The following is a 23,444-nucleotide window of genomic DNA, read 5'->3' on the forward strand; positions in this document are numbered from 1 at the left end:
GCTTCTGTCAGCCCTGGGGGGCAGTTACCTGCACATGATCATGTTCTGTACGGTTGGAATTTTACACACATGTTCACAAACACATGTTCACAGAGGACACTATAGGGCAGCTGCACTCTTGGATTGATCCACAGGCACCCCCCCCCCCCCCCCCCCCCATTGAGCCTCATGCACTGTGTTGTTGTCTGCGTAAGTGTAGTCTTCTGTGTTTAAATTCTGTAGTTTTTTCTTGTATCTGCACATTGTAGATCAGTGTTGAGATACGACTTTGTTTTTGTCACTAATGTGCCCCCCCCATATTATAAACCATCTACACTCATCTAAGCAAGGGGGGCCTAACATGGCTGCGCCTCAGTCAACTTTGAACTGTATGTGTGTATTTCTGTTGGGTGTCTGATCTTGTTCGAGTTGTACTTGAACAGCAATTCACATGTCAATGTAAGCTGTGTTATATGACAATAAACCTCCATTCTACTCTATTCTATTCTATTCTATTCCATTCCATTCCTCTCTACTCTATTCCATTCCATTCCTCTCTATTCTATTATATTCCATTCCATTCTATTCTATTCTGTTATTTCTGTTCTGTTCTATTCCATTCTGTTCTATTCTTTTTCATTATATTCTTTTTCCATTCCATTCTAGTCTATTCTTTTCTATTCTACTCTATTTTATTCCATTCTACGTGCATGAGCAAATGTGCGTGGTCCTGTGCTTTATTCCATAGCAGCGGACCCCAACCCTCAGGGTTTCTGAGGTGAACATGAAAAGTGGTGGTGTGATTTTCATCTTCCTCTTGTGTTTTCTCATCACACAGAGCCCCCCCCCCCCCCCCCCCCCCCCACCGCTCCCCAGTAACTTCCCCCACACCTGGACTTCATGGCAAAGTTCTTTCCCAGTGAGAGCTGACGCAGAGACCGGCATCGACCCACCGACAGAACCAGAGTCACCATGTGGTTTTCCAAACCTGCAGAAACACAACAAAACACTGTTTCATTCAAGTCAAATCAAAACACAACAAAACATCTTTTCTAGACATTTTGACTTGTTGAAACCGTTAAGACAACAAAATATGTTTAAGCACCTGATAGTCAGAATACGTGGTTCCATTTGTTAACAGACAGTTTAATCAGTGGTGGGCCATCAGGGCCTTCAAGGCCTAAAAAATATCTGTATCATGTGTTCATGATATTTTGTCCATGCATAGTCATGTAATCCTTCTAAACGGTCAGTCCAATCCCTTTTATTGTGTGGATGATGGTTATGCTGCTTCCACACAGACGTATTTTCATATTGGAGCATTTAACCAATCACATTTCAGCTGTCCTTTGTTACAAGGCAGAGTCAGAGCTAAAGAGGCCTTCACTATCCGTTCTGAAGGCCTTATAATACAATATCAGTGTCGGACATTCATTTCCGTCAACCAATCAGATTTTGAGTAAAATGATAAATATCATAATAAATAATATTTTATATTTATGTGGTTATTTTCAATGTTTGGTGCTGGCTGTGATTGCATTACAGGGGTTGTGTGATTCAGACGTAGCTCTACTGAAGGCCCAGATGTGTCATGCACAGTCCACCACTGAGTTTAATCAATGGTGAAGATTCAGGAAAATGCAGGGAAATCCCCCACAGTGTCTGGGAAACTGCCAGTAAGGATGCAGGAGGAAGAGGAAATGGAGAGTAAAGAGTAAAGAGGAGAAAGACTTTATTCCAGCGATTCAAGGGCTCTGGTCAGTAAACTATTACAGACCTCAGATAGTTTTCGTATGACAAATTTGTCTGTGTTTCATGTAATTATCAGTAGAAAAGATCAGTAGTAAGAAGCTTGTTTACAGCTGAAACATTTTGACTCCCAGCAATCAAAAGAAACATAGTTGAAAATGTTATCTAGAAGGACATTTACAAAACTAACTAAAACCTGTGTGCTATTTCCAGGTTTTTTGCTACTCTGGAATCACATTACTGTGGATGAATGTGCTTATTACAACCTGTTGTAATAACACCGAACACCAGTTCGTTTTTGTAGTTGTCTTTCTTTGCTGGATAATGGAACTGGCCTGCATCATAGTCTAATCATTAGGCCTAAATTTGCTTCAAGTTTGGGACTCTAGTTAAGAAAAGCTCCTTAATTGATTGCTTTTACAAATGTCCTCAATATTCACTATGATTGTTTTTTTTATTTTAGAAAAAAAATTTAAAATATATACCACTTGTTTAATTATCATGACTCCAACTGTAACTCAGTTCTTATACCATAATAATGCACTTGTGGTGCTAAATATTCTCATCATCCTCTTCCTCCCTCTCACTCATGGTGCAGAAAGAATTAAACATAACAGGACAAATAACTACACAAAACACATTAAAACAGCTAAACAACTAAACACATTTGGTCAAAAACCCACACTTAAACCCAAATCTGTCCAGACTGGCAAAGGAAATGGTATCCCACAATTCCTTGCAGTGCAGATCTAACAGCAGCACCAAAGTTACACCCACTTAATTGAATTAATTTGAATGAAAGTAAAATAACTGTCTGATAACTACGTGTTATTTTTAAACTGACTTAACTAAAAAAATGATTTATCTTAACTAAAGCTAATAATTACAGTTTTTCTCAGTCGCTTTAGTACAATTCTCAGATCAGAATGAAATTCCCAAAACTATTTGTTCAATCTTCACATCATGATGTCACTTGTCCACATCATATAAGCAGTTTCTCACTTCTTTGAATGATTTGCAATTGCTTTGGTACATCCATGCAAATGATTATGAACAATTCTCTGCTCTTTGCTACATTATCAATTGTTTATGTCATGTTGATCAAAATGTATTATTTAGTTCACTGTGCAATAGTCTTACTCCTCAAAACACCTTGTCATTAGTTAGTCGTATAAGTCATTAACTGCAAAATGGTTGACCAAGTTGTCACAATGTGACAAACATTTTTCACTGCGTTGAAAAAGAGGATATTTGCTGTGATGTGGATGAGAATTTGTGGCCTAACATACAGGAACGACAAGAGGTGTAGGAAGACCACACTAATTCCTACTGCACTGCCTGTACTGTTGGACAGAATATTGTCCTATCTTTTTTTCCCCTTTGTGTTACTGTTTGCAGTGGGTTTTTTCTATGTTGGTATGACATGGTCTGTCAACAAATTACAATATGAACAATAAAATTGTAAATGTGAATCTTGTCCAGTCTCTTGCAATCAAACAAAAAAGTTGTAACTTACATTTTACAATAATTGTCATCCAAACTTTAGCCATAGTTTACATCAGAACCTCCCTCTAAAGTACAGTTATATTGACAACATGACAAAGTCATTTGACTGTCTTGTTCATAGACAATGACACAAGGACTTGACATTGACATAAAGACTTAGTTGAGACTTAGTTTTGAGAGATGAACTAAAGATTTTGAGCAAGCTACAGGCTTTTGCAAGAAATCCATAGAGTTTTGCTGTTTGTACAAATTGTTTTGAGAAATGCACACACGAATTTGCAAAATTCAATTCTGATCTGAGAATTGTACTAAAGCGACTGAGAAAAATTGTAAGTTAGATCAAATTAAAAAGTGTATCTTTCCAACATCCATATGTGGTCTTATCACCCTCTCACGGTGGAAAAAGTATTATCTGAGCTTCTTCATCCACTAAATCATCTTCAAATGGACACGCCATGCTGCTGCACCTCTCTGAAAACAAACTAACCTTCAACTAAACCTGCTCCAGACCAGGTTATGTTCAAAGCATGAGTTGCAATGGCAACTTGACATACCCTGAAACATACCTCCATTTCTGGAACTGAAAGCTGAGGTTATCAACTTCCTTAGCCTCAAACTTACCGTGGGAGCTAGCATAACCTGCTTTCTGGAATACCCCCCCTGGAAAGGCCACTTCACAGCAGTCTGAATACAGACCAAACGCAAGGTTCAGGACTTGATCTGGACCCAGTTGAGCGGACTGGGTCCAGGCCAACGGATTCTTCCAGTCTGAATACTACAGACTGCATTACAGTCTGTAGTATTCAGACTGTATCCAGTGAATACACAGACACAACCTTTATAAAACATTGCCTCTACAGCGCCTCTAGTGACAGTTTGATGCTAAAGCAGCAGGCAACGAAAATCCTGCGGGAGTCTGCATATTGTAAACGGTCAGAATGATCAGCCAATGATTGGCTCCCACAAAGGCTGGATTTGCACAGAGTAGCGCACCCACATGGTCAAGCCTCATAACGCTGAGGGAGGGGCACCATGGAGGATGTTTTGGAGTTTGTGTGGTTGTGCCTACTGTTGTCAGAGATGTCCAGACTCCTGATGGCGGTGGCCTCAGAGATGTGCTCCTGTATGACCTGGGCTCCTGCTGAGCGCAGCTGAAAAACAGGAATGGGATGATGCTCGCTCTTGCTGTTGAATTCACTCTGAAACCTTTGCACTACAGAGGTGGATGGGGGGCGTTGTGTACCTCACAGCTGCTGAGGTCCAACTCCAGGCCAAAGAGACAAGTGTTGGTGGCCAGACCCTGCAGCAGCAACCTGACAGCAAAGCAAACACAGCAGTGAGCGGCTGCAGCTCCTCGGCTCCATTTTATGTCAATCAACTTTGAAAAAAGCCTCTGATTATCAAAAGATGTCAATCTGGACAAGCTGATGTGACCTCTGACCCTGATCCCCATCACAGACAAAATACAGAAAAACAATGGGCTTTATTGTATGTCCTCTGTGGACAGATCCACAAACATGAGCGGTTGAGAACACATTCAACAGTTAAGAAAGCACTTTGGATTTAAATTACCTGATGTGGTGAACATTTCCAGACTATGTAAAATACAAGTTAGAAAGAACTTCAGGATCACTTGAGCCCTAAAACAGTATCGATGTTCTGAAGTCTGCAAAGTTCAGGTTGGTTTGGAGGAGACACACCTGAGGGCTTGTGCAGGAAGTTTGGTTGCAGACAGACCCACATATTTCAGCTCACAACTCTGACTGAAGAACTGCCGAATGCTCCTGGTCACGTCCCGCACCTTTCTGCAGACACAGTCATGAAAGATTCCAGACCCAGTTTGTCTCATAAATCATGTTTACAACTTTTTTCTCAGCCTCTTCTCTGCTCATGAAGCCTGGACTGCTACTTCTCCTTTGAGTGGCCGGCTTATTAAAAAAGAAAAACTCCTTATATCCACACCATAAGCATCGTCACACAAACATGTGCCCCAAATTAGATTGGGCACGGTGTGAGAGCCCCCTCTGATGGCCTCCAGAGGTATTACAGAGCCATATTTCATACCATTGGAAACGTTGAGATTAAAAAACAGCACACATTTGAAACAAAGTGATAATGATGCCACATGATAATATTAGTCATGTCTTTCAGTCAGAACATGTAAGTGAGACTATAAACCAGGTGAATATTCACTTTATCTTAGTTTAATACCACTTCTCTAACTAATTCTTAGAGTAAAGTCAGAATGTTCATGTGATGACAATGATGGATGTTTGTGTTCATGTTTATATCTAAACATTTATTCTGAACTATTCCTGTTTGTTTGCTGTTCTATTATCAGTGCTCAGGGAAAAAACACATTATTTACCCACTGTCTCCAATTTGAGACACACATTTTGAACATAATCTAATTGTATAATGAAGAATTAATTATCACCAAATTTCTACAATTTAGGAGAATAAATTTTCTGCTTCCAAAATTGTAATTGTACAAGGAAAAAGTGTTGTGTTTTTGAAACTAAAATTTTGCAATTGTCTTTTAAAATGTTTCAACAAAGACAACTGACTTTGATTGCCTGTTTAATTTATGTTGCAGACAACTCAAAGAAATAGGATGGACTTCTCAAGAATCTCACTGAATCGTCTTTACTTGGACCAAGTTCAATACAATGGGCTGTAACCCTTGTGCTATCCTAGGCACTTTAACATTGGGAGTTGGGTCATCTACACCCACTAGACCAGGGGTCGGCAACCCGCGGCTCAGGAGCCACATGCGGCTCTTTAGCGCTGTCCTAGTGGCTCCCTGGAGCATTTTCAAAAATGTAAGAAGATGGGGGAAAGAAATTTTTTTTTTGTTTTAATATGGTTTCTGTAGGAGGAAAAACAAGACACAAACATTCCTAACGTTTTCCAATACTGTAAGAATGTGTAGAATAAATATTGTAACGCCCAGCAGGTACGTCACTTGCAGCGGGAAATACGGCAGCCACGCTGTCAAAAAGTTGAGCTGTCAATCAAGTGGCAGCGCTGGAGAACTGTCCGTGGCCCATACACCGCACGGCTCCGAACAGTCTCAGAGAGGAGGAAGCTTTTAGCGGACCGCTAGGCAGGTGGCTGATGGAAATCGAACCACCGTCAGTTCCATGCATTGCTTGATGAAGTTGAAAGCGAATATTCTGATCTCCTGCTACAAAACACAGTCCGATGGCTGTCCAGGGGTGACGTTTTGCGTCGCTTTGTCGTCTGTTTAGAACACGTGAAAACATTCCTGAAAAGCAAAGACCTAAACTACCCGCAACTGGAAGATACTGAGTGGCTGGAAAACCTGCACTTTTTGCTGGATATGACTGTGACAAGCCACCTAAACGAGCTGAATGAAAGTCTGCAGGCACCGCAAATGCTTGAAGCTGTTCTGTCATTCGAGCGCAAGCTGGCTGTCATGGGGCACGCACGTTATATTTTATTGTTTTTTTTTCAAATCCTCAAAATAAGAATGACATCAAAAATCGGATTTCTTCATTACATTTCTTCAATTTTATCAAAGCAATGAAACATAATTCATTGATATTGTAATGAAGTTAAACTTGCACAACAGAGCAGTCACGTGACCCGTCATTCTCCGCAGAATGCACTGAAGGGCAAATAAACATTTAATCGTTAATGCTCATTATGTATTTGTAGCAACTTAGTCATTTTGATAGTAGGCTAATATAGCTAATATAGATACATATTGCATGTTTTGCCTTCATTATGAGGCTTAAATAGAGCTTTTAATATTTTGCGGCTGCAGACATATTTGTTTTTTTCGTCCAATTTGGCTCTTTCAACATTTTGGCTTGATGGCCCCTGCGCTAGACAGTGCTCTGAACCTTTTTTCTTTAATGATTTGTGATCTTCACTGGTGTCCATGGATTACATGAAATCTTTCCACCTTTATCCACCTTTGTCATGGTAGGGAGAACATGTCAAAGTAAGGGTGGGGTCATCTAAGATAGCACAAGGGTTAAGGAAAGTTTGGATCATGCTAATGAGACAGGGGTCTCAGAAATGCATGTATCAAATATGATATCAATAGTTGTTTGGGTTAAAAAGTAAAGTTCAAAAACATAACAATAATGTAACCTATGTTAGTGAAGAGGGTGGACGAGAGCATAAGGGTTAGTGAGATGTCCAGGATGTGTGTGCAAACAAGTGTTTGTTAATGCGGAGCTGTGGAGGTGACCTGTGGCTGAAGGGATTTCTGGCCAAGTTCAGGTGCTGCAGCCGGCTGCAGCAGCCAGCAGACAGGGACACGAAGAGCTGCAGGAACACAGCAGAGATGGACAGACGTTAGAGCTGGGCGCTGCTTCCTCTGATCATGAGGCAGTTTTCCCTCCATGATCCACCCACAGGACGTCCTCTCACTGAGACCCTCTAAACTTCAAAGACTCTCACTGAAGGAGGAGGCCAGAAGATGAAGAAGAATGTCTGCAGCACACTCTAACCCAAATGTGCTGCTTTGCTGAGAAGAAAGCTGTTGTCACTAACCGTGTCCAGGGGGCAGCTGGTGTCGCTGAGGTCCAGGTGGGACAGCGAGTTTTTGTTGGACAAGAAACTGAAGAGGAACTGCAAGACAAACGTGCAGAACAATGAATCCTCGGTGTCACACTAACTAAATCCTTCACTGGCAGAGGCAGTATCATGAAAGCTTCACTTCCACCTCCCCAGAGACACAGAAGCAGAGAGTTTGGGGTCCACTCCTGAGGAGTAGCATTTGTTCTTTAGGACATTTACCATTTCACAATATGCACAGTTTCTCAAGAAATCTCAGTAGTCTGGAAATCTTTAACCAACCAACGACCAACCATCTGAGAAGTGGAAGGATTTGGGGTTCTGTCCCAGCAGTGGTGGGCCGTCAGGCCCTTCAAGGCCTTCTCTGAAAGCCTACAAAATATATGAATCATGTGTTTATTTCATTTTGTCCATGCATACTCATTAAATCATTTGTCCATTCTCTATTATTTTGTTTATGATGGGTATGCCGCTTTCAGATTTTCACATTGGAGCATTTAACCAATCACATTTCAGCTGTCCTCTGTTTCCAGGCAGGATAAGGGTATTCACCTTGGGTTGTGAAGGCCTCCTAATGCAAAATCAATGTCATTCATTCATTTCCTTCAACCTATCAGATTGTGAGTTGGTGTCAGCAGGGCCTTCTAGCAGGCTTAGGTAGCGTCAGAGTATTCAGACCTTCTGATTGGACAGAAGTTTCAGGAAGTCACATGCAGCCTTGTCCAGTTGGACACAGAGGAGCACTTTGTGATCTGTCTCAGTTAAAACAGACTGACTGTGATGGATCCATGTAGGATTTAGCAGGAAACTCTCCAACTGATCTCCTTGACTGCCTTCATCAGAAACATCAGAGTGAATCAGGAAGCAGCCGTACAGATTTGTGTGTTTGGACTGACCCTATGTCCACTGTGTCTGTCCAGTGGACATTTTGGGCTCTGAGGCTAATTCAAACTTACAGAAACACAACTGAACAGACTCTCAGCACTGGCCTTGATGGAATAGAAAATGACTGAAGACCATAATCTACATGACAGGCTGATGGACTGTTTTTGAGAAAGAGAGGAGGATGGATTTAGTCTTTTAATAATCCGAGTTTTTGATGAGTGAAATGATAAATATCACAATAAATAATATTTCACATGTATGTGGTTATTTTCAATGTGTTGCATAATGAGATTTGTTTACTGTTTTGTTGATTCTGTTTATTTAGAGGCATTTATTGTGGGTCCTGCAACACAAAGCTGGTTTCTGCATCGTAAAATATTTCATGAGGGGTTAAGGGATATAGACGTAGCACGACTGAAGGCCCGGGTGTGTAACGGTCCACCACTGAGTCCCAGTGTCCTCTTGAGGAGAAAACTAACAGAAGACTGAGGTCATGTCTGAATTTCTTCCCTAAATCCCTCCGTTTGTTTCAGTGTGATGTAGTGGTGAGCAAACGAACCCCTCAGCCCTCAGCAGGGGTTTGGGGGGCATGGGGAGCAGTTTTTAGTCCACATTTGACGACATACAGTAGAAGGTTACCATGGCATCCTCGGTGGAGAGACTGCCGGGGTTTTTTGACAGATCCAGGTGGGTCAGAGATGCTGAGAAGAGCTGATTGGAGGATAAGACCGTACTGAGACTGCCAAGACCTGCAAACACACCAGGCCTCACACTCATTCTTCTGTGTGGAACATTCTCAGCAAACTTTCAGCTGTTTCAAACATTCACTTCTCTCATGAGATTCCTGTTTGGTCTGCAGATTTTCTCACTCTTTGAAATGTTACACCACTTTTTTGCTCACTAAAAAAAAACAAAGGAACTGGGATGTGCTCTTTGACAGCTTAAAACAAAGTTTCAACTGGAAAATCAACAAACCTTTCAACAGCTATGCAGACACTAGGCTACTATGAAACAATCCCTTAAGGTTTTGTGTAATGGCGGTTGATCAAGAAAAATAGATGGACATTGTTGACTACATAATAGTTACAACTCAGGATATTCAGGCACTTGCAGTCACTTTAATCAGGTTAAAGTTCAGTATTTTGAATCCATCACATTCCTGTATGGGATTTGTTCTTATTTGGAAACAAACTCTAGAACCAGTTGGATTCAATGTCATTTACATTGACATGAAAACATAATAACTTTCAATGATTTTCCACCGTCAAACTAAATATAATGACTGAAGCCTGAGATCTTCTTGTGCTCACTTTGTTTGGAATTATATATATTTTTTACTTTAATGACTTTATAGTTATATGCTAGAACTTAATGCAAATGCAAAGAGTGTGTTAGAAACAACAGAGCTCAATGAATGGCTCTCATTTAGGCTTTCCAACCCCAAAATATGGAAGAGTTGTTCTGATAGAGCAATATAAAAGCAAAGGCTGATGACAGGTATGTGTTTGTGTGTACCTTTAGCAGTCATGGATATACAGCTCAAAGAGAGATGTTTGAGTCCCTCATCCAGAAGATGTAACTGCTGACTGAGAGCTGTGACTCCTACAAACAAAAAGAGAAAACCCTTTCTTCATATGTTCTGTTTACTGATCTTGTCTGAGAAGTCTGTTGCTGACATCATGCAGTGGATTCGGCTTATTTTCTGTTCCAACACTGAACTGTGGATCTCTGTGACAAACATACCTTTGTCTTCAATGGGATTTCCAGACAGGTTGATTGATTGTAGAGGACAGGACATGCGCTCTTGAAGAGCAGCTGCCATTTTCACTGCAAAGTCCCTGCAGCAGAAGGTTGTGATAGCTGGATGTCAAACACGTTTTCAAAACCTGGTAACAGGCCTAAGCACTCCACTCACTATGAAGAACACATTTGATTTCATCTTTCACATTTTTCTGTCTTGATTCGGTCTTTATTACCTTGGATCATTTCTCTATTTTGAAGTTTGCCTTTCTTCATAATTCAGCATCAGTTGCTACAACCATCCTTCACTGTTCACCATCACTTCAATCTGTGGATGGTTCACTTTCAACCTGTTTGGACCTGAAAACGCCCTGACCCTGGCTCCTTCAGTCCAGAACAAGCACAGTCTGTGGACCAAGTTGGGTCACTTTCACTGTGGGACAGTCTCATTGATCAGAAATGCTGTCTGAACCCCCACTCCCCTGGTGACTGTGGAGGCCGTTTGAGTCCAGAGAACTCATAGTCATGTTCTAGAAACCAGACTGAGATGATTCCAGCTTTATGACATGGAGCCTTATCTTGCTGGAAGTAGCATCAGAAGCTGGTCCACTGTGGTCAGAAAGGAATGGACATGGTCAGCAACAAGACTCAGGTAGGCTGTGGCGTTGGAACCATGCTCAACTGGTACTAAGGGGCGCAAAGTGTGCCAAGATAATATCCCCCACACCATGACACAAGAGCAGGCAGACAGCTGGTTCCAAAATAGCAGGTTTATTAGCTCAGCTAAAAGTCCACAAAGCTAAATCAGGGTCAGGCAGGCTGGCAGGGGTCAAAAACCAGCATGAGAGCATCAGAGAGGTAACAGGGGTATTCAGAATCTAGGAGAGATTCAGGACAGGCAGCACACAAGCTGACTCAGATTCAAAACAGGGTCAGTAAACAGAAGATCAGGTCTAGACACAACACTTGGTAATGAGAGTGAAAAGAGTGACACAAACAAAACTTTGCACTGAGTGGGGCTCAGTTCAGTGCTTAAGTAGACTGTGAGTGTTTGTACATGAGAGTCAGGTGTGTGGCATCCAGGAAGTGTGTGCTGGGGTTGCTGGGAGATGTAGTGCATCTGGAACTTTGGAGATGGTTCCCGCAGGTGACCAGAGGGGAAGACAGAGCTCTGACTTCTGACAATGACACCACCACCACCTGCCTGAACCTGATAACAGGCAGGGAGGATGGATCCATGCTTTCATGTTGTTGAGGCCAGATTCTGATTCTACCATCTGAATGTGGCAGCAGAAACAGATTCATCAGACCAGACAACGTTTTTCCATCTTCTATAGTCCAGTTTTGGTGAGTCTGTGTGAATTGTAGCCTCAGTTTCCTGTTCTTAGCTGACAGCAGTGGTCCCGGTGTGGTCTACTGCTGCTGTAGTCCATCTGCCTCAAGAACTGCTGCTCACTGGATATTTTCTCTTTTAGGACTATTCTCTGTAAACCCTAAAGATGGTTGTGGGTGAAAATCCCAGTAATCAGCAGTACTCAGACCAGCCCGTCTGGAACCAACAACCATGTTCAAAGTCACTTCAATCATCTTTCTTCGTCATTCTGATGCTGGTTTGACCTGTAGCAGATCGTCTGGACCGTGTCTACATGACTAAATATATTGAGTTGCTGCCATGTGTTCCTAAAAAAGTGGCCAGTGAGTGTATATTTACATTTTTTCCCCTAATATTTACCTGTAAATTATTCAACACAAGTCTTCCCATGAAGCAAGTCATCTAAAAGATGATCAAATCCCACTTAAGATGAAACATCCCCAGCCTTGTAGGGAACTCACGTTTTTAGACCGCAGCCCTCCAGAGAGAGTTCCTGCAGACTTGGAGATCTGGACAGCAGAAAGGTCAGCTGCTGCTGGATGTCCACGGACTGAGAACACAGACAGACCCAAAGTAAAAAAAAACGAAAGCTGATTATCTGTAGCCAGGCCAATAATCTATGTAACCACCAAGGGGTTCAGATGCATTCAAACGAGACGCGATTCGCGTGTCGAATTTGCATAGGAAACCCCTCCTTTGACGCGCTGCAGATTTGCTGCTCGACGCCTGATTAAAAATCTGCTTGATTCCTTGACACCCCAGATGGCTGCTTTCCGCCGGTACTTCCGCGTCTCCGTAACCCAGTTTGATTACTTGTTGCTGTCACCATTAGTGCGAGAGGGGAGGAATAAGAGCCAAACCAAAGGATCTTTTTATAACTGTGAGCCCTGGAAGGCAAAGCAGGCTGCGTCCCAGTCCCACAGCGGCTCTCTGTCTGCCGGCCAGCCAGCTGCATGGGGTCTGGCTGAGCTAGCAAATGCCGCTGGCCCCTGGGCAAGGGACTTGTTAGTTCTGCTGTTCCCCCAACACCTGAGTCGTGCTGCAGGACCTCAGATCGGGTCTGTACATTGACTTAACATTAAAACTCGACACCCCTGACGCGCGAATCCCGTCCGGTGTGAATGCTACTTTAGGTTACCAGCTTTTTTTTTTTTTTTTTTTTTACTTGCTCTTTTCAACAGCTGAGCAAACAGATTAGAGCTGAAGGCCATTTGTGTTGGACAGGTTTTACTATCACAAAAAGAGGATATATAACTGATGTCAGTGTGGTCACGTGATGGCGCTCCATCAAAGGTCAGGAAGAAGGCAGGCCAAAAAATTTAGGCAGCGACCAGGAAAAGATTCTTGGACATTTCATTGAGTTTTGCTCACTTGAATGACAGTAAATGTGTTTCTGCATAGGATTTGAATCCTGATATTGATGGACGGCTGAGGTTTCAGGAGAGAAAGGAGGTTAACTCTAACTTCTTGTTATGTTCACAAATATTTGTAAATTTAACTTAGTTACATTTTTCATTGATTTACACATTTACATTTTAGGTCTTTTTATTTTCTCCGTGGCCCCTCTCTTGTGTTTACTATCGGGATTGCTTCAGTGTCAGATGTGAAATATTCAGTCTGTATACAATTGAATAAACCAATTTTTTAAAAAGTAAAAAGCATTTTATTTGAATGGCCTCTGTGAATGAATGTGTAATAATAAATGATTAGGCTACCATGTTGGTTGAGGCATTTTTTCCAACTTTTGCTTTTAAGTTACTGGTCCGGCCCACTTGGGATCAGACGGGTTGAATGTGGCCCCCGAACCAAAATTAGTTTGACACCCCTGTCTTAGACTCTAACATGCCTGACTTCTTCCATAAGCCATGGAGATCTCATACCAAACTAACGTCAACCTTATTTGTTTTATTTTTGTCTGTTTGAGTCTTTGCTTCCTCTGCCTGTCTTGCCTGTGGCTCCAACCAGAGGTCAGACCTCCCTAACCAGACCAAGTAGCAGAACTATTAACAGGTTGGTACTGAGACAAAATCCCGGTACCTTTTTTATGAGCAGAAAGTCAGCCATCTTTTTTCTCCTGATGAAATTTTGATCAGCTGGACAACTTGCATAACAAAAACTTTAGTCAGGCTTTAGACAACATCACAACACAAAAACAGCGCAAGTGTTAAACCACATCCAGGTCAACGATGACTGGGCAAAGTCATCCTTTTCAGTGCTGCTTGATCAGAGTGCTGCCTTTTGGAAAGTGGAACTGACATCAGGTACAGTCCACTGTTGTAACTGATCTTCTTTTGAGGGCAGGGGTCACTATATTTTCTTTCATAAACAAATTATATTTCATAATCATGCAGATGACAACAAGCTTTTGTGTCTCTGTCCATCAGATTCTCTGCTGCTGCTTGGAGCAGCTTCACTCCTGGATGCAGTCAGACCTCTGTTAGTTCAACAACGACAAACACGATTCTTTGTTTTTGGAAACAAAGACAGAATAAAACTGAAGAGCAGATTGTTTGAGGAATGAAGAACTAAAAGTAAAGTCAGTAATTATGGGCCCAGAACTGAGTTTTAGCCTCACACAGAGGACAAATCGTCTTTTTCAATCTCGTGCTACGTTCACACCTTTCTTGGAAACGACGTTTGAGCGACAGCTTCCAATGATAAGTCGATGTAAATGTGCGTATATGCACATTTCGGGCTCCCAAATTAAAACTCTCGCTGATATGTGTCGCTACGCAAGTTTTTGATGTCAGTTTTCAGGCTCTACGTACTCTTCCAACTGTCACTAGAATCGAATAGACCTGTGGGAACACCTTATTCACAACGGGCATGTGCTTTCATAAACACACAAACAGCCCAAGGTATTCCCACTAGACACGCAGGGAGTGGCAGGAAGTGGCTTCTGGTTTTACTTTTTCTACTGGCTACCAGCACATGGAGTCTTGGTGGAAAACGTTGAAGCCGTGTAAATCTTTCTCCAGGCTTTTTTTTCCACAGCTCTACTCCGGTAAATGAAAGACTTGGGGTCATGTAATCCCAGCCAGGCAGAAAAAGCACAATCATTAACTTTTCCTTCGTATTTTAAAAGGACACCAGCAATTTATCACTGACAGATTTGAATCCCTGATTGGTCAAAGTTGAGCTGTTTAAAAATTAAGCAGTCAAAAGTTCAGCTGGGTGAACTTTCAGTGTGTGTCCTGTGAATGTCTGGTTTGTAGAGCCCAGAAAAGAAGTTAAAAACTTGCGTAGCGGCGCATGACCGCAAGGGTTTTGAATGCAGAAGCCCAAAATGCAGATCTACACTTTCTTGTCTTTGAAAGGGGCTGGTTTGAATGTAGCTTTGTGCTACAGCGCGTTCAAGAAACCCCGTTCAGCTTGTTCTTGAAAGCACCACACATGTTAAATATGTATGTATCTTAATGTTTACGCGTCATTACAGTTAAACCAGTTGAACTTCGACCATACCGCTTTGGTAGTGACGTATGTGTCCTTTTCAGAACACAGAAGTGCGAACTGTTTGTAAATTGATCATAAAGCAGAAATTAATCAGTGCGGTTTATCCTGGCTTGAATTCAATAACTCCAAGTCTTTCATGTATCGGAGTAGAGCTTTGAAAGGAAAAGTCTGGGGTAAGATTCAAGAGAATCTTCAACATTTTGCGCCAAGCCTCCAACTGTGAGTACATGTGCCAGTATCCCTTGTGCAATCCTATGACCCCACCCTTCCATTGACATGTTCTCCCTACCGTGACAAAGGCGGATAAAGGTGGAAAGATTTCATGTAATCCATGGACACCAGTGAAGATCACAAATCATTGAAGAAAAAAGGTTCAGAGCACTGTCTAGTGGGTCTAGATGACCCAACTCCCAATGTTAAAGTGCCTAGGATAGCACAATGGTTATGGGGTAGCGACAAAGACGGCAGTGGAGTGGGGGGTGGGGGAGGGACAGGGGGCGCAAACAGAAGACTTCAAAGAACAACTGTTCATTTGCAGCTCATTCAGGTCACTGCAGTCAGAGTTTCAACAAGAACCAGAAGAACTGACCACATCACTCCTGTTTTGAAGTTTTGTAAACCTGAACAGTCCAATGAGCTCCAAAGTTGTATAACCATAGAACTCAAAAGTAGCAACCAAGTCAAGTCAGCTGAAAACCTATAAGCCGTTTCAACTTTGACTTGTTATATCTTTATTGGACAAAAACATTTTGAGTAAATGAAACCTTGGTGTCAAAACTTATAAATAAAAGAGACGTGATGACGTCATAAAGAAATACCCAACATTTTTTTTTTTTTTTTTTTTTCCACAATGCGTCGAAAGCAACAAATCTCACAATACAGAATGTGGAAAAAATGGACATCCCAGAAGCAGCTGCTTATTATTAGGGGTCCAGCATTTTAGACAAGCATAAAAATACAAAAGATAAGTGGCGGAAGGAAAAGAAAAGAAAAGAAAATAATTTCATAAATAAAATATACTAATAGAATGCGAGAAATGATGGTAATATAGTGGAAAGTGTTTGACAATAGGGACAATGAATTTGAACAACATAAACTCTGGCGTGTGGCCATAGAAGTGTCAACAGACAGAAAGAAATCACAAACACGTTAATAGATGGTTTCGGTTGGAGCAGCATTTTCACAGTATGTTGACAATAATAACAATTTCAGTTTCCTTTTAAACATGTACATTGTTGCAGACTGTTTAACGTCATTTTCTAAAATATTCCAAGTTTGTGGACCTCTAATACAGACAGAGAAGCTTGTACATTTTAATTTTCTGTTTTTGCCTTTTAGCATATGCTTTCCCCTGGTGTCATGGTGATAAGAGGGCAAAAAAAGTGGTATGAGGTCACACAAACGACTATTTAATTTATTAACAACACTGTACATTGTGCATGCATTATGATACGTGTTGAGTTCCGGTAACTTAAGGAGGCTGTATCTGTGGAAGAGTGGATCCGTTGGGGAATTTGGCGTGGACCAGGTTATTGCTCTTATTGCTTTCTTTTGTGTAATCAGGAGTTTTGCCGTGTAGGTAGAATATGTGTTATTCCATATGATGTTACAGTAATTCAGGTGGGGCTCAAACAGGGATCTGTACAATGTTAGCAATGCATCTGATGGGAGGATGTGCCGAATCTTATAGAATAAACCAACAAGTTTGGATAATTTTTTAACTAGTTCATCTATGTGTTTTTTAAAATTTATAAATTGATCTATGTGGATTCCAAGAAATTTGATCGAGTCCACCTGTTGAAGAGATTGCCCATCTATATTTATGTTCAATTTCCTGTAGGTGGATTTGTGTCTGGATGTGTGGAATATGATAAAAAAAAGTTTTGCTCGTGTTTAATGACAATTTATTGCATTTGAACCAAGTATCTACTTTTACTAGTTGTTCATTTAAGAGTTTTTCCAATAAGTCGATATTTCTATGTGACATGAATAAACTAGTATCGTCTGCAAAAAGTATTTTGTGGATGGCTCCAGAACAGAAAACAAAATCATTTATATAAATTATGAAAAGAAGTGGTCCCAATATGGATCCTTGTGGTACACCCGTTTGAATGTTGAGTTTTTGTGATTTTAGTTCTTTAACCTTTACATATTTCTCTCTTCCACAGATATAACTCCTGAGTTATATCTGAGTAGATTCTTCAAGGTGCGGTGGCACAGCGGTTAGTGCTCCTGACTCAGAACAAGAAAACCCTGGCTTAAGCTCTGAGTGGGGGACCTGGAACAGCACATCTTTCTGTGTGGGGTTTGCATGCGTTGGAACTCTGGCTTTCTCTGATCATTGGTCTGGAAGGTCCGTGACCCAGAGAGGAAACAGTATAAAGTAATAGTTTAAATTTAGTTAAAGTGTTAAGTGTCATTCTAAGTTCCAATTAACTTATATTCTCTAAGTAAGATAACTTAAAAAATATTACGTAATCCGTTTCCTCATAAGTGTGGGGAAGCCCAAATACCTCTCAGATCTGTTGATGTTTCACAAACCTTCTGCAGTAGAACTGCGTTAGAACCAAACAACTTCTGCTGCTCACAAATGGAAGCAGCTTCCAGAGGATCTCAGATGTTCTCCAACTGTTTCTATATTTAACAGTTCCACTCCAATCATATTTTCATTTTATTTTAAGAGGAAAACAAAGACGTTAATGGATTTGCTTGTCTGCAAGTGAATTCATCAGAATGGAACAGAAATGGGAGGCTTTGGCCTGCCCGTTTCCGTTGATGTCACAAAAGAGAACTTTTTCAAACAACATTGTTTCATCTGCTCCTCATTTGAATAAAGAAACACTTAGAAATGCAGTTTTAATCCTAATTTTCTTTATATATGTTCTTCATCATCAGAAAAATCCTACAAGAATCCCTGATTGGTCAAAGTTGAGCTGTTTGAAAATTAAGGCGGCCGTGGTGCAGCGGTAGGGCGGTCGACCCATGATCGTAATATTGCAGGTTCAATTCCCGCCTTGCACGCCCATGTGTCAAAGTGTCCTTGGGCAAGACACTGAACCCCACCTTGCCTCTGGTGGGAGGTTGGCGCCAGTGTTCGGCAGCAGAGCCGCCATCAGTGTGTGAATGGGACTGTGACTGTAAAGTGCTTTAGGCCTTCGTAAGAAGGTAGAAAGCACTATATAAGTATACGCCATTTACCATTTACAAGAACATATTAAAAACACGATTTTAAAGTCCGAACTTAAAACATTATTAATTTCTGAACTGAAGCTGTTTAATTTAATATTTGTTTGTTTGTTTGTTTATCTTTTTTTTTTGGGAGGGGGGGCATTTTTTAATGTTTTATTAATTCATTTACATTTTTTACAGAAGCTCTTGCATGTCTGCAAAGCATGTTAGGATGTCTGTGTGAACAGAAGATGCTGCATCAATAAAAGGGGCTTGGCTTCCTCTGCTTTGGTTTGCCTTCACACACAGCCTCGCTGAAGGGAACCAAAGATCGAAGTGAACCTAACTTGAACCAAACCAAACTTGCCTGATTCCACTCCCGCTCAACAGAACTGAAGCTCTGCTTAAAAAACTGATGAAGGAAAGCCTACCAGTTTGAACTCTTTGCAATGGATCTTGATGAACCACTGGTTGAAGGACAAAGCTGCCACTGCCAAAGCCAAGTCTCTGAGGAGGCAGAAGAATTAGGATGTTCCAAAGGCTGTCGAGCTTGAACATGAACACAACGGGAACACAGACTTCCTCTTCTTACCTGGTGTCCAAATGGCCGAAGTCTTGAAGATTAAAGACTTTGCTGTTGTGTATGTGGTAGATATTGTCAAGATCCTGAATACAAAAAACAACAATATTTTTGGATGTAATTTCTCAAAACTTCCAAATTGAACCAGATATGGAGAAAATGTTTCTTTGGTGTCCCTCTACTCACCCACTGGATCTCCTCCTTAAACTGCATTTCATTGAAATCACACAGAGCAGCATAAGTATCTGAGAACCCTCCTGTTCAACAACAAACGCACAAATGTGCAGAGAACAAGTTCAACAAACAAAGGGGATCTGTAACACATCCCAGCAGAAGCATGAACTGCTCTGAACCCCTGAGTGTCAAGCAAATTCCTTCAACAAATTCCTCTGTTACTCAGGACTGTAGTAAAATAATCCCATTTTCTGTCTTAATGCTTTAAGAAAAGACATTTGTAGAAAGGTTAGGCTTTAGAATAAAGTCTGTGTCATACACTGCAATCACTATGTATGGAAAAGCCTTTAGTATGTATTTAGCTTCACTAAGTGAACGCAAAACTGGACAATTGTGTTTGTTAAGTGAGGCTTTGCTGCATGGAAACGTTACCGATACTGTGATCTGGACATCCTAAAGAATAGCAGGGTCCATTCACAATATTATGGGGGGCCAAATGTAAAAGTTCAACCAATTAAAATTAACAACCAGTTAGATCAGATTTAACCAAATCTCTCTCATTCGCCACATTTAATCATGTTAATTATCAAGCATTTTCGCAGACTTTCTTGTTCTTGTGAGGGCCACATAACTTTTTTCTTTCTGGTGCGGGGCTGGGGGTCAAAAATTGTCTGAACCCAAACATTTATGTTTTTCTAAAAAGCCACACATAACCAAATGCAGTATTATTAGCATTACTTTCTGAGATCTTCATAGAAAAAAAGTGAGGAAATAAATAATAATCATATTCATGAAAAAACAACACTATTTATGAAACAAAAAATTATAAAACAATCAGAAAAAAAAATATTAGTAACCACTAAATCTTCTCCCTCAAAATCCGTTTGAGACTTTGCAGGGCTGCCAGCTCCTCGCACATCTCACAGTTTACGCTAACTTCATTCTGCACAGGAGACGGGGCACAGATGAGTTTGATTGACAAGGACTCCTGCCAATCAGGACACAAAACAGGGTGGATTGTTTGAAAGGAAAAAAGCAGTAGCATAATCCGCGGGCCGTAGTTTGGGTACTATTGAACTACAGAAACCTCTATGGGAACACCTAATTAACTCCTAGGGAAAACACTGACAGGAACACCTAGGCAAACCTCTAGAGGAACACCTACGGAAAGACCTGGAACACCAATAAGGACACATACAGGGACACCTAAAGGACCACCTACAGGGACACCAACAGAAATACCTACAGGAGAAACAAAAAGGATACCTACAAGGACATCTAAAGGAGCAACTACGGAAACACCTACAGGAATATTCTTGCATTCCTGCATTCTTGAACTGTTTTTAATAAACTTAATGCAAATGAACAATTGCTGTGACATTTTCGTTTCTTTACATAGAACACAAACACATTTAAATACATTTGAACTCAAATGACTGTGAATTCCACATCTGAAGACTTGAAATAAAACTAAGAAAGTGTCTGTCTAGTAAAGAAAAATTGATTAATATGAAATCTGGGTTTGTAAGAAATGTTCTATTTTATTCACCACGTAAAGGTCACTGTGAACCTCTGAATTTAAACTGTTTGAACAGAAACACCTAACAGTTTTGACCACACACACACACACACACAAAATGTGTGCGATTTTAGAATTGATTCACCACAGATGACTGAAAAAATAACTTCCCTGCACTAATGTGATTGTGATACTGAGATCTGGATTGCATCAAAAGGTCAGGTCTGGCTCAAAGACTGTGGTTTTGATGCACAAGATGTCCCACAAGTAAGAGTCCCTTAGTCTTGACGTCATGCGGTTCATGACAGAGGATGTCTTTTCGCACAAGGATGTGGAACCAAACAAGCTCAGCATTCTCTTAGAAAATGTGTGCATCCGTTGAACGCTGCCTTCATCCAGCTGGCAGTAAAAGTTGACCAGAGGAAGCTGTAGGTGTCGATTGTGACTCAACGTCACACTGCAGCTCAATGACCTCCGTCTGGAGCGTCATCTGGACTCAGCGCACAGAGAAATTGGCCACTCCTCTCAAAAAAAACAAAACAGGTTGGTGTTGGACGAGTCCGTACTTTCATCGCAGGCTAATGAAAAAAAACTCCTTTTGTCTCCAGCTGTCTCTTAATATCAGATGAAATGTCTTCAATTCTCGGGACCGCAGTGTTCCCGGCCTGGCCCACATCAGCAAACTCCTGCTACTTCTCAGGACAGATGTTCTCCATCACTTTCATCACGCAGTCTTCATCAAATTCTCCATCGGTAAAAGGTTTGCAGTGCTTTGGAATCCGTGTTTCTACCTCGTAGTTAGCTTTTGTGGGGTTTTATTTGTCTCACGTGTTCTCGTGAAAAACGTTGCTGTGCAGTAAAACACATTCCACTTGCTTCATGTTTTCGCTCCGCTCCGTCCCACTTTGTCAAAGTTAGCATGTCTCATCTGGTCATGCCTCTTAATGTTAAACTCCTTAAAAACAGACTCAGTCGTTTTGTGTTTCAATAAAAACATGGGCCAACTTCCACTTGTCCTAGAAGTTGCTGCCACATTTTCAGCCAATCACAAACAAGCATTCATACACACAGTTTTTAGACAGTGCTGAGGGCCGCAGATTACTCATTTTTTTGACGTGAGCTTGTGAGCCGGTAAAAATTTGGGCCGGATTTTGGACATGTCTGACCTACGGTCACATCTACAGGAACATCAACAGGAATATCTGTTGGAACACGTACAGGAACCTCTATGGGAAGACCTACACAAATACCTATGGGAACACCTACAGGAACCTCTATGGAAAGACCTATGGGAAGACCTAAGGTGACTCTGACATGAACAGACTCCTGTGGCTGTCTTTGACAGTTTAGTGAAAAACTGATTTTGTGTTGATATGTTTGAGGAATTTAAAAGCTGACTTGCTCAGACTACATGCTTCATTCAGCTGGAAAAAAATGGAAAAAACTAAAGGAGGTTGTGTTTGCGCTTGCTCGCAGTGAGGAGTGGGAAGTGGATTGGAGCTTACCACAGGGGCTGGGCTGGGCGCTCAGCTGCTGCTCTACCATTTCCGTCAGGGTGTGGAGTCTCTTCTGGAGGTCTGCAGGAATCGTCCTCAGCAAATTTCTGAGGAGAAGGAGCCATGCATCAAAGGCACGACCAGCTGGGGGAGGGGCCCGGTGTGTTTGATTCACGTGATCAAACACACACGCTCATGAAGAGAACTGAAGGAACCAAACTGTGAAGTTCCTCTTAGAGGTGCAGCTTTGACCCTAGTGAAGAGGTTTGGGTCAGAGAACCCCCTCCCCCAATGAGACACTTTCAAACACATCTGCCGAAAACCCAAATATCTTGTACTTCTTTTTATTTCTTTGACATTGTAGTTGTTTTATGTTCCCTTTGATTGTTTGTCTTTGTTGGTTTGTTTTTCTCTTCTTATATATGAGACACTTCATCTTGTTTTTATTTTAAATATGTATTTTAAATTGCTACAGATGCTCAATATTAGATTTTTGCCAAAAGCCATTATGCCAATCTTTCCAAACACGTGTTTCATTACAGACAATGGATGCGCTATAAATGAGCCTTTGTTTTTATTAAAGACTAGACAAAGTGTCAAGATTTTGACCAAAAATCAAATCAGCTCTAAAAAAATGTAAGAAGTCAGTTACAGACAAAGAAATTGAACAGCATGAAAGATCAGACTTCTCTTTTAATTCTGATTACAAATTTAATTTTTTTGGAAAACTAAACCAACAAACCTTATTGTCTCTCCATCAAAGTCAGGGTTTTTCCTCTTGGAACCTGTTGCAAAGGGTTTGTGGCGTGTCAGGTATAGATGGATTTTGTCTTCTGTTTTTAGTGGAAGCCAGCTCCTCCTGGCTTTTGCCTGAGCTGTGCTGAAGACCAGGCAATTCTCGACAAGCACTGCTTAGCTTGACCATGTTGGGACTGAGGAAAGACCCCCACCCAACTCAACTCCCCTTCCCCGCGCCCACGTTTGTTGAAAAACAGACATTAATCAATGAATGGATGTGCTCATGGGGCAAGGGGGTGGATCATCAAATCAACAGTATGTTGAAGATTGCTGTAGGCGTACTTATGTGTTCATGATCATCGTTGCCATTTCTTCAAAACAGAACTAAACCTTAACTAATGAAGTAAAGGTAAGGCTTCCATTCATAAAAGAGGCTGAGGGAGGGGGGGTTGCTGGGACCCATCATTACTGGGATTTAAAAAGTTGTACTTCCTCAGGTGTACATCAGGCTGCAGACTGACACCCACCCTGGGG

General features: G+C 41.3%; 1 protein-coding gene across 1 annotated transcript in view; it reads right to left on the bottom strand.

The window, feature by feature from the left end:
- The window catches only part of LOC101166454 (capping protein, Arp2/3 and myosin-I linker protein 2), an 80,779-nt gene that overhangs the window by 49,027 nt on the left and 8,308 nt on the right, over nucleotides 1-23,444 (bottom strand). The window contains exons 5-19 of the mRNA XM_023955527.1: nucleotides 23,438-23,444; nucleotides 22,182-22,279; nucleotides 19,170-19,240; nucleotides 18,996-19,069; nucleotides 18,835-18,910; nucleotides 12,244-12,332; nucleotides 10,414-10,508; nucleotides 10,186-10,272; nucleotides 9,310-9,419; nucleotides 7,762-7,839; nucleotides 7,457-7,533; nucleotides 4,935-5,039; nucleotides 4,478-4,547; nucleotides 4,304-4,385; nucleotides 871-967 (exon numbers count right to left, since the gene is read on the bottom strand). The exon at nucleotides 23,438-23,444 is cut by the window's right edge and continues 115 nt beyond it. Of these exons, the coding sequence (XP_023811295.1) occupies nucleotides 871-967; nucleotides 4,304-4,385; nucleotides 4,478-4,547; nucleotides 4,935-5,039; nucleotides 7,457-7,533; nucleotides 7,762-7,839; nucleotides 9,310-9,419; nucleotides 10,186-10,272; nucleotides 10,414-10,508; nucleotides 12,244-12,332; nucleotides 18,835-18,910; nucleotides 18,996-19,069; nucleotides 19,170-19,240; nucleotides 22,182-22,279; nucleotides 23,438-23,444 (1,216 nt within the window). The remainder of the gene's footprint in view (nucleotides 1-870; nucleotides 968-4,303; nucleotides 4,386-4,477; nucleotides 4,548-4,934; nucleotides 5,040-7,456; nucleotides 7,534-7,761; nucleotides 7,840-9,309; nucleotides 9,420-10,185; nucleotides 10,273-10,413; nucleotides 10,509-12,243; nucleotides 12,333-18,834; nucleotides 18,911-18,995; nucleotides 19,070-19,169; nucleotides 19,241-22,181; nucleotides 22,280-23,437) is intronic.

The sequence above is a fragment of the Oryzias latipes genome, chromosome 6 (assembly GCF_002234675.1).
Source record: "Oryzias latipes chromosome 6, ASM223467v1".
NCBI classification, from domain to species: Eukaryota; Metazoa; Chordata; class Actinopteri; order Beloniformes; family Adrianichthyidae; genus Oryzias; species Oryzias latipes.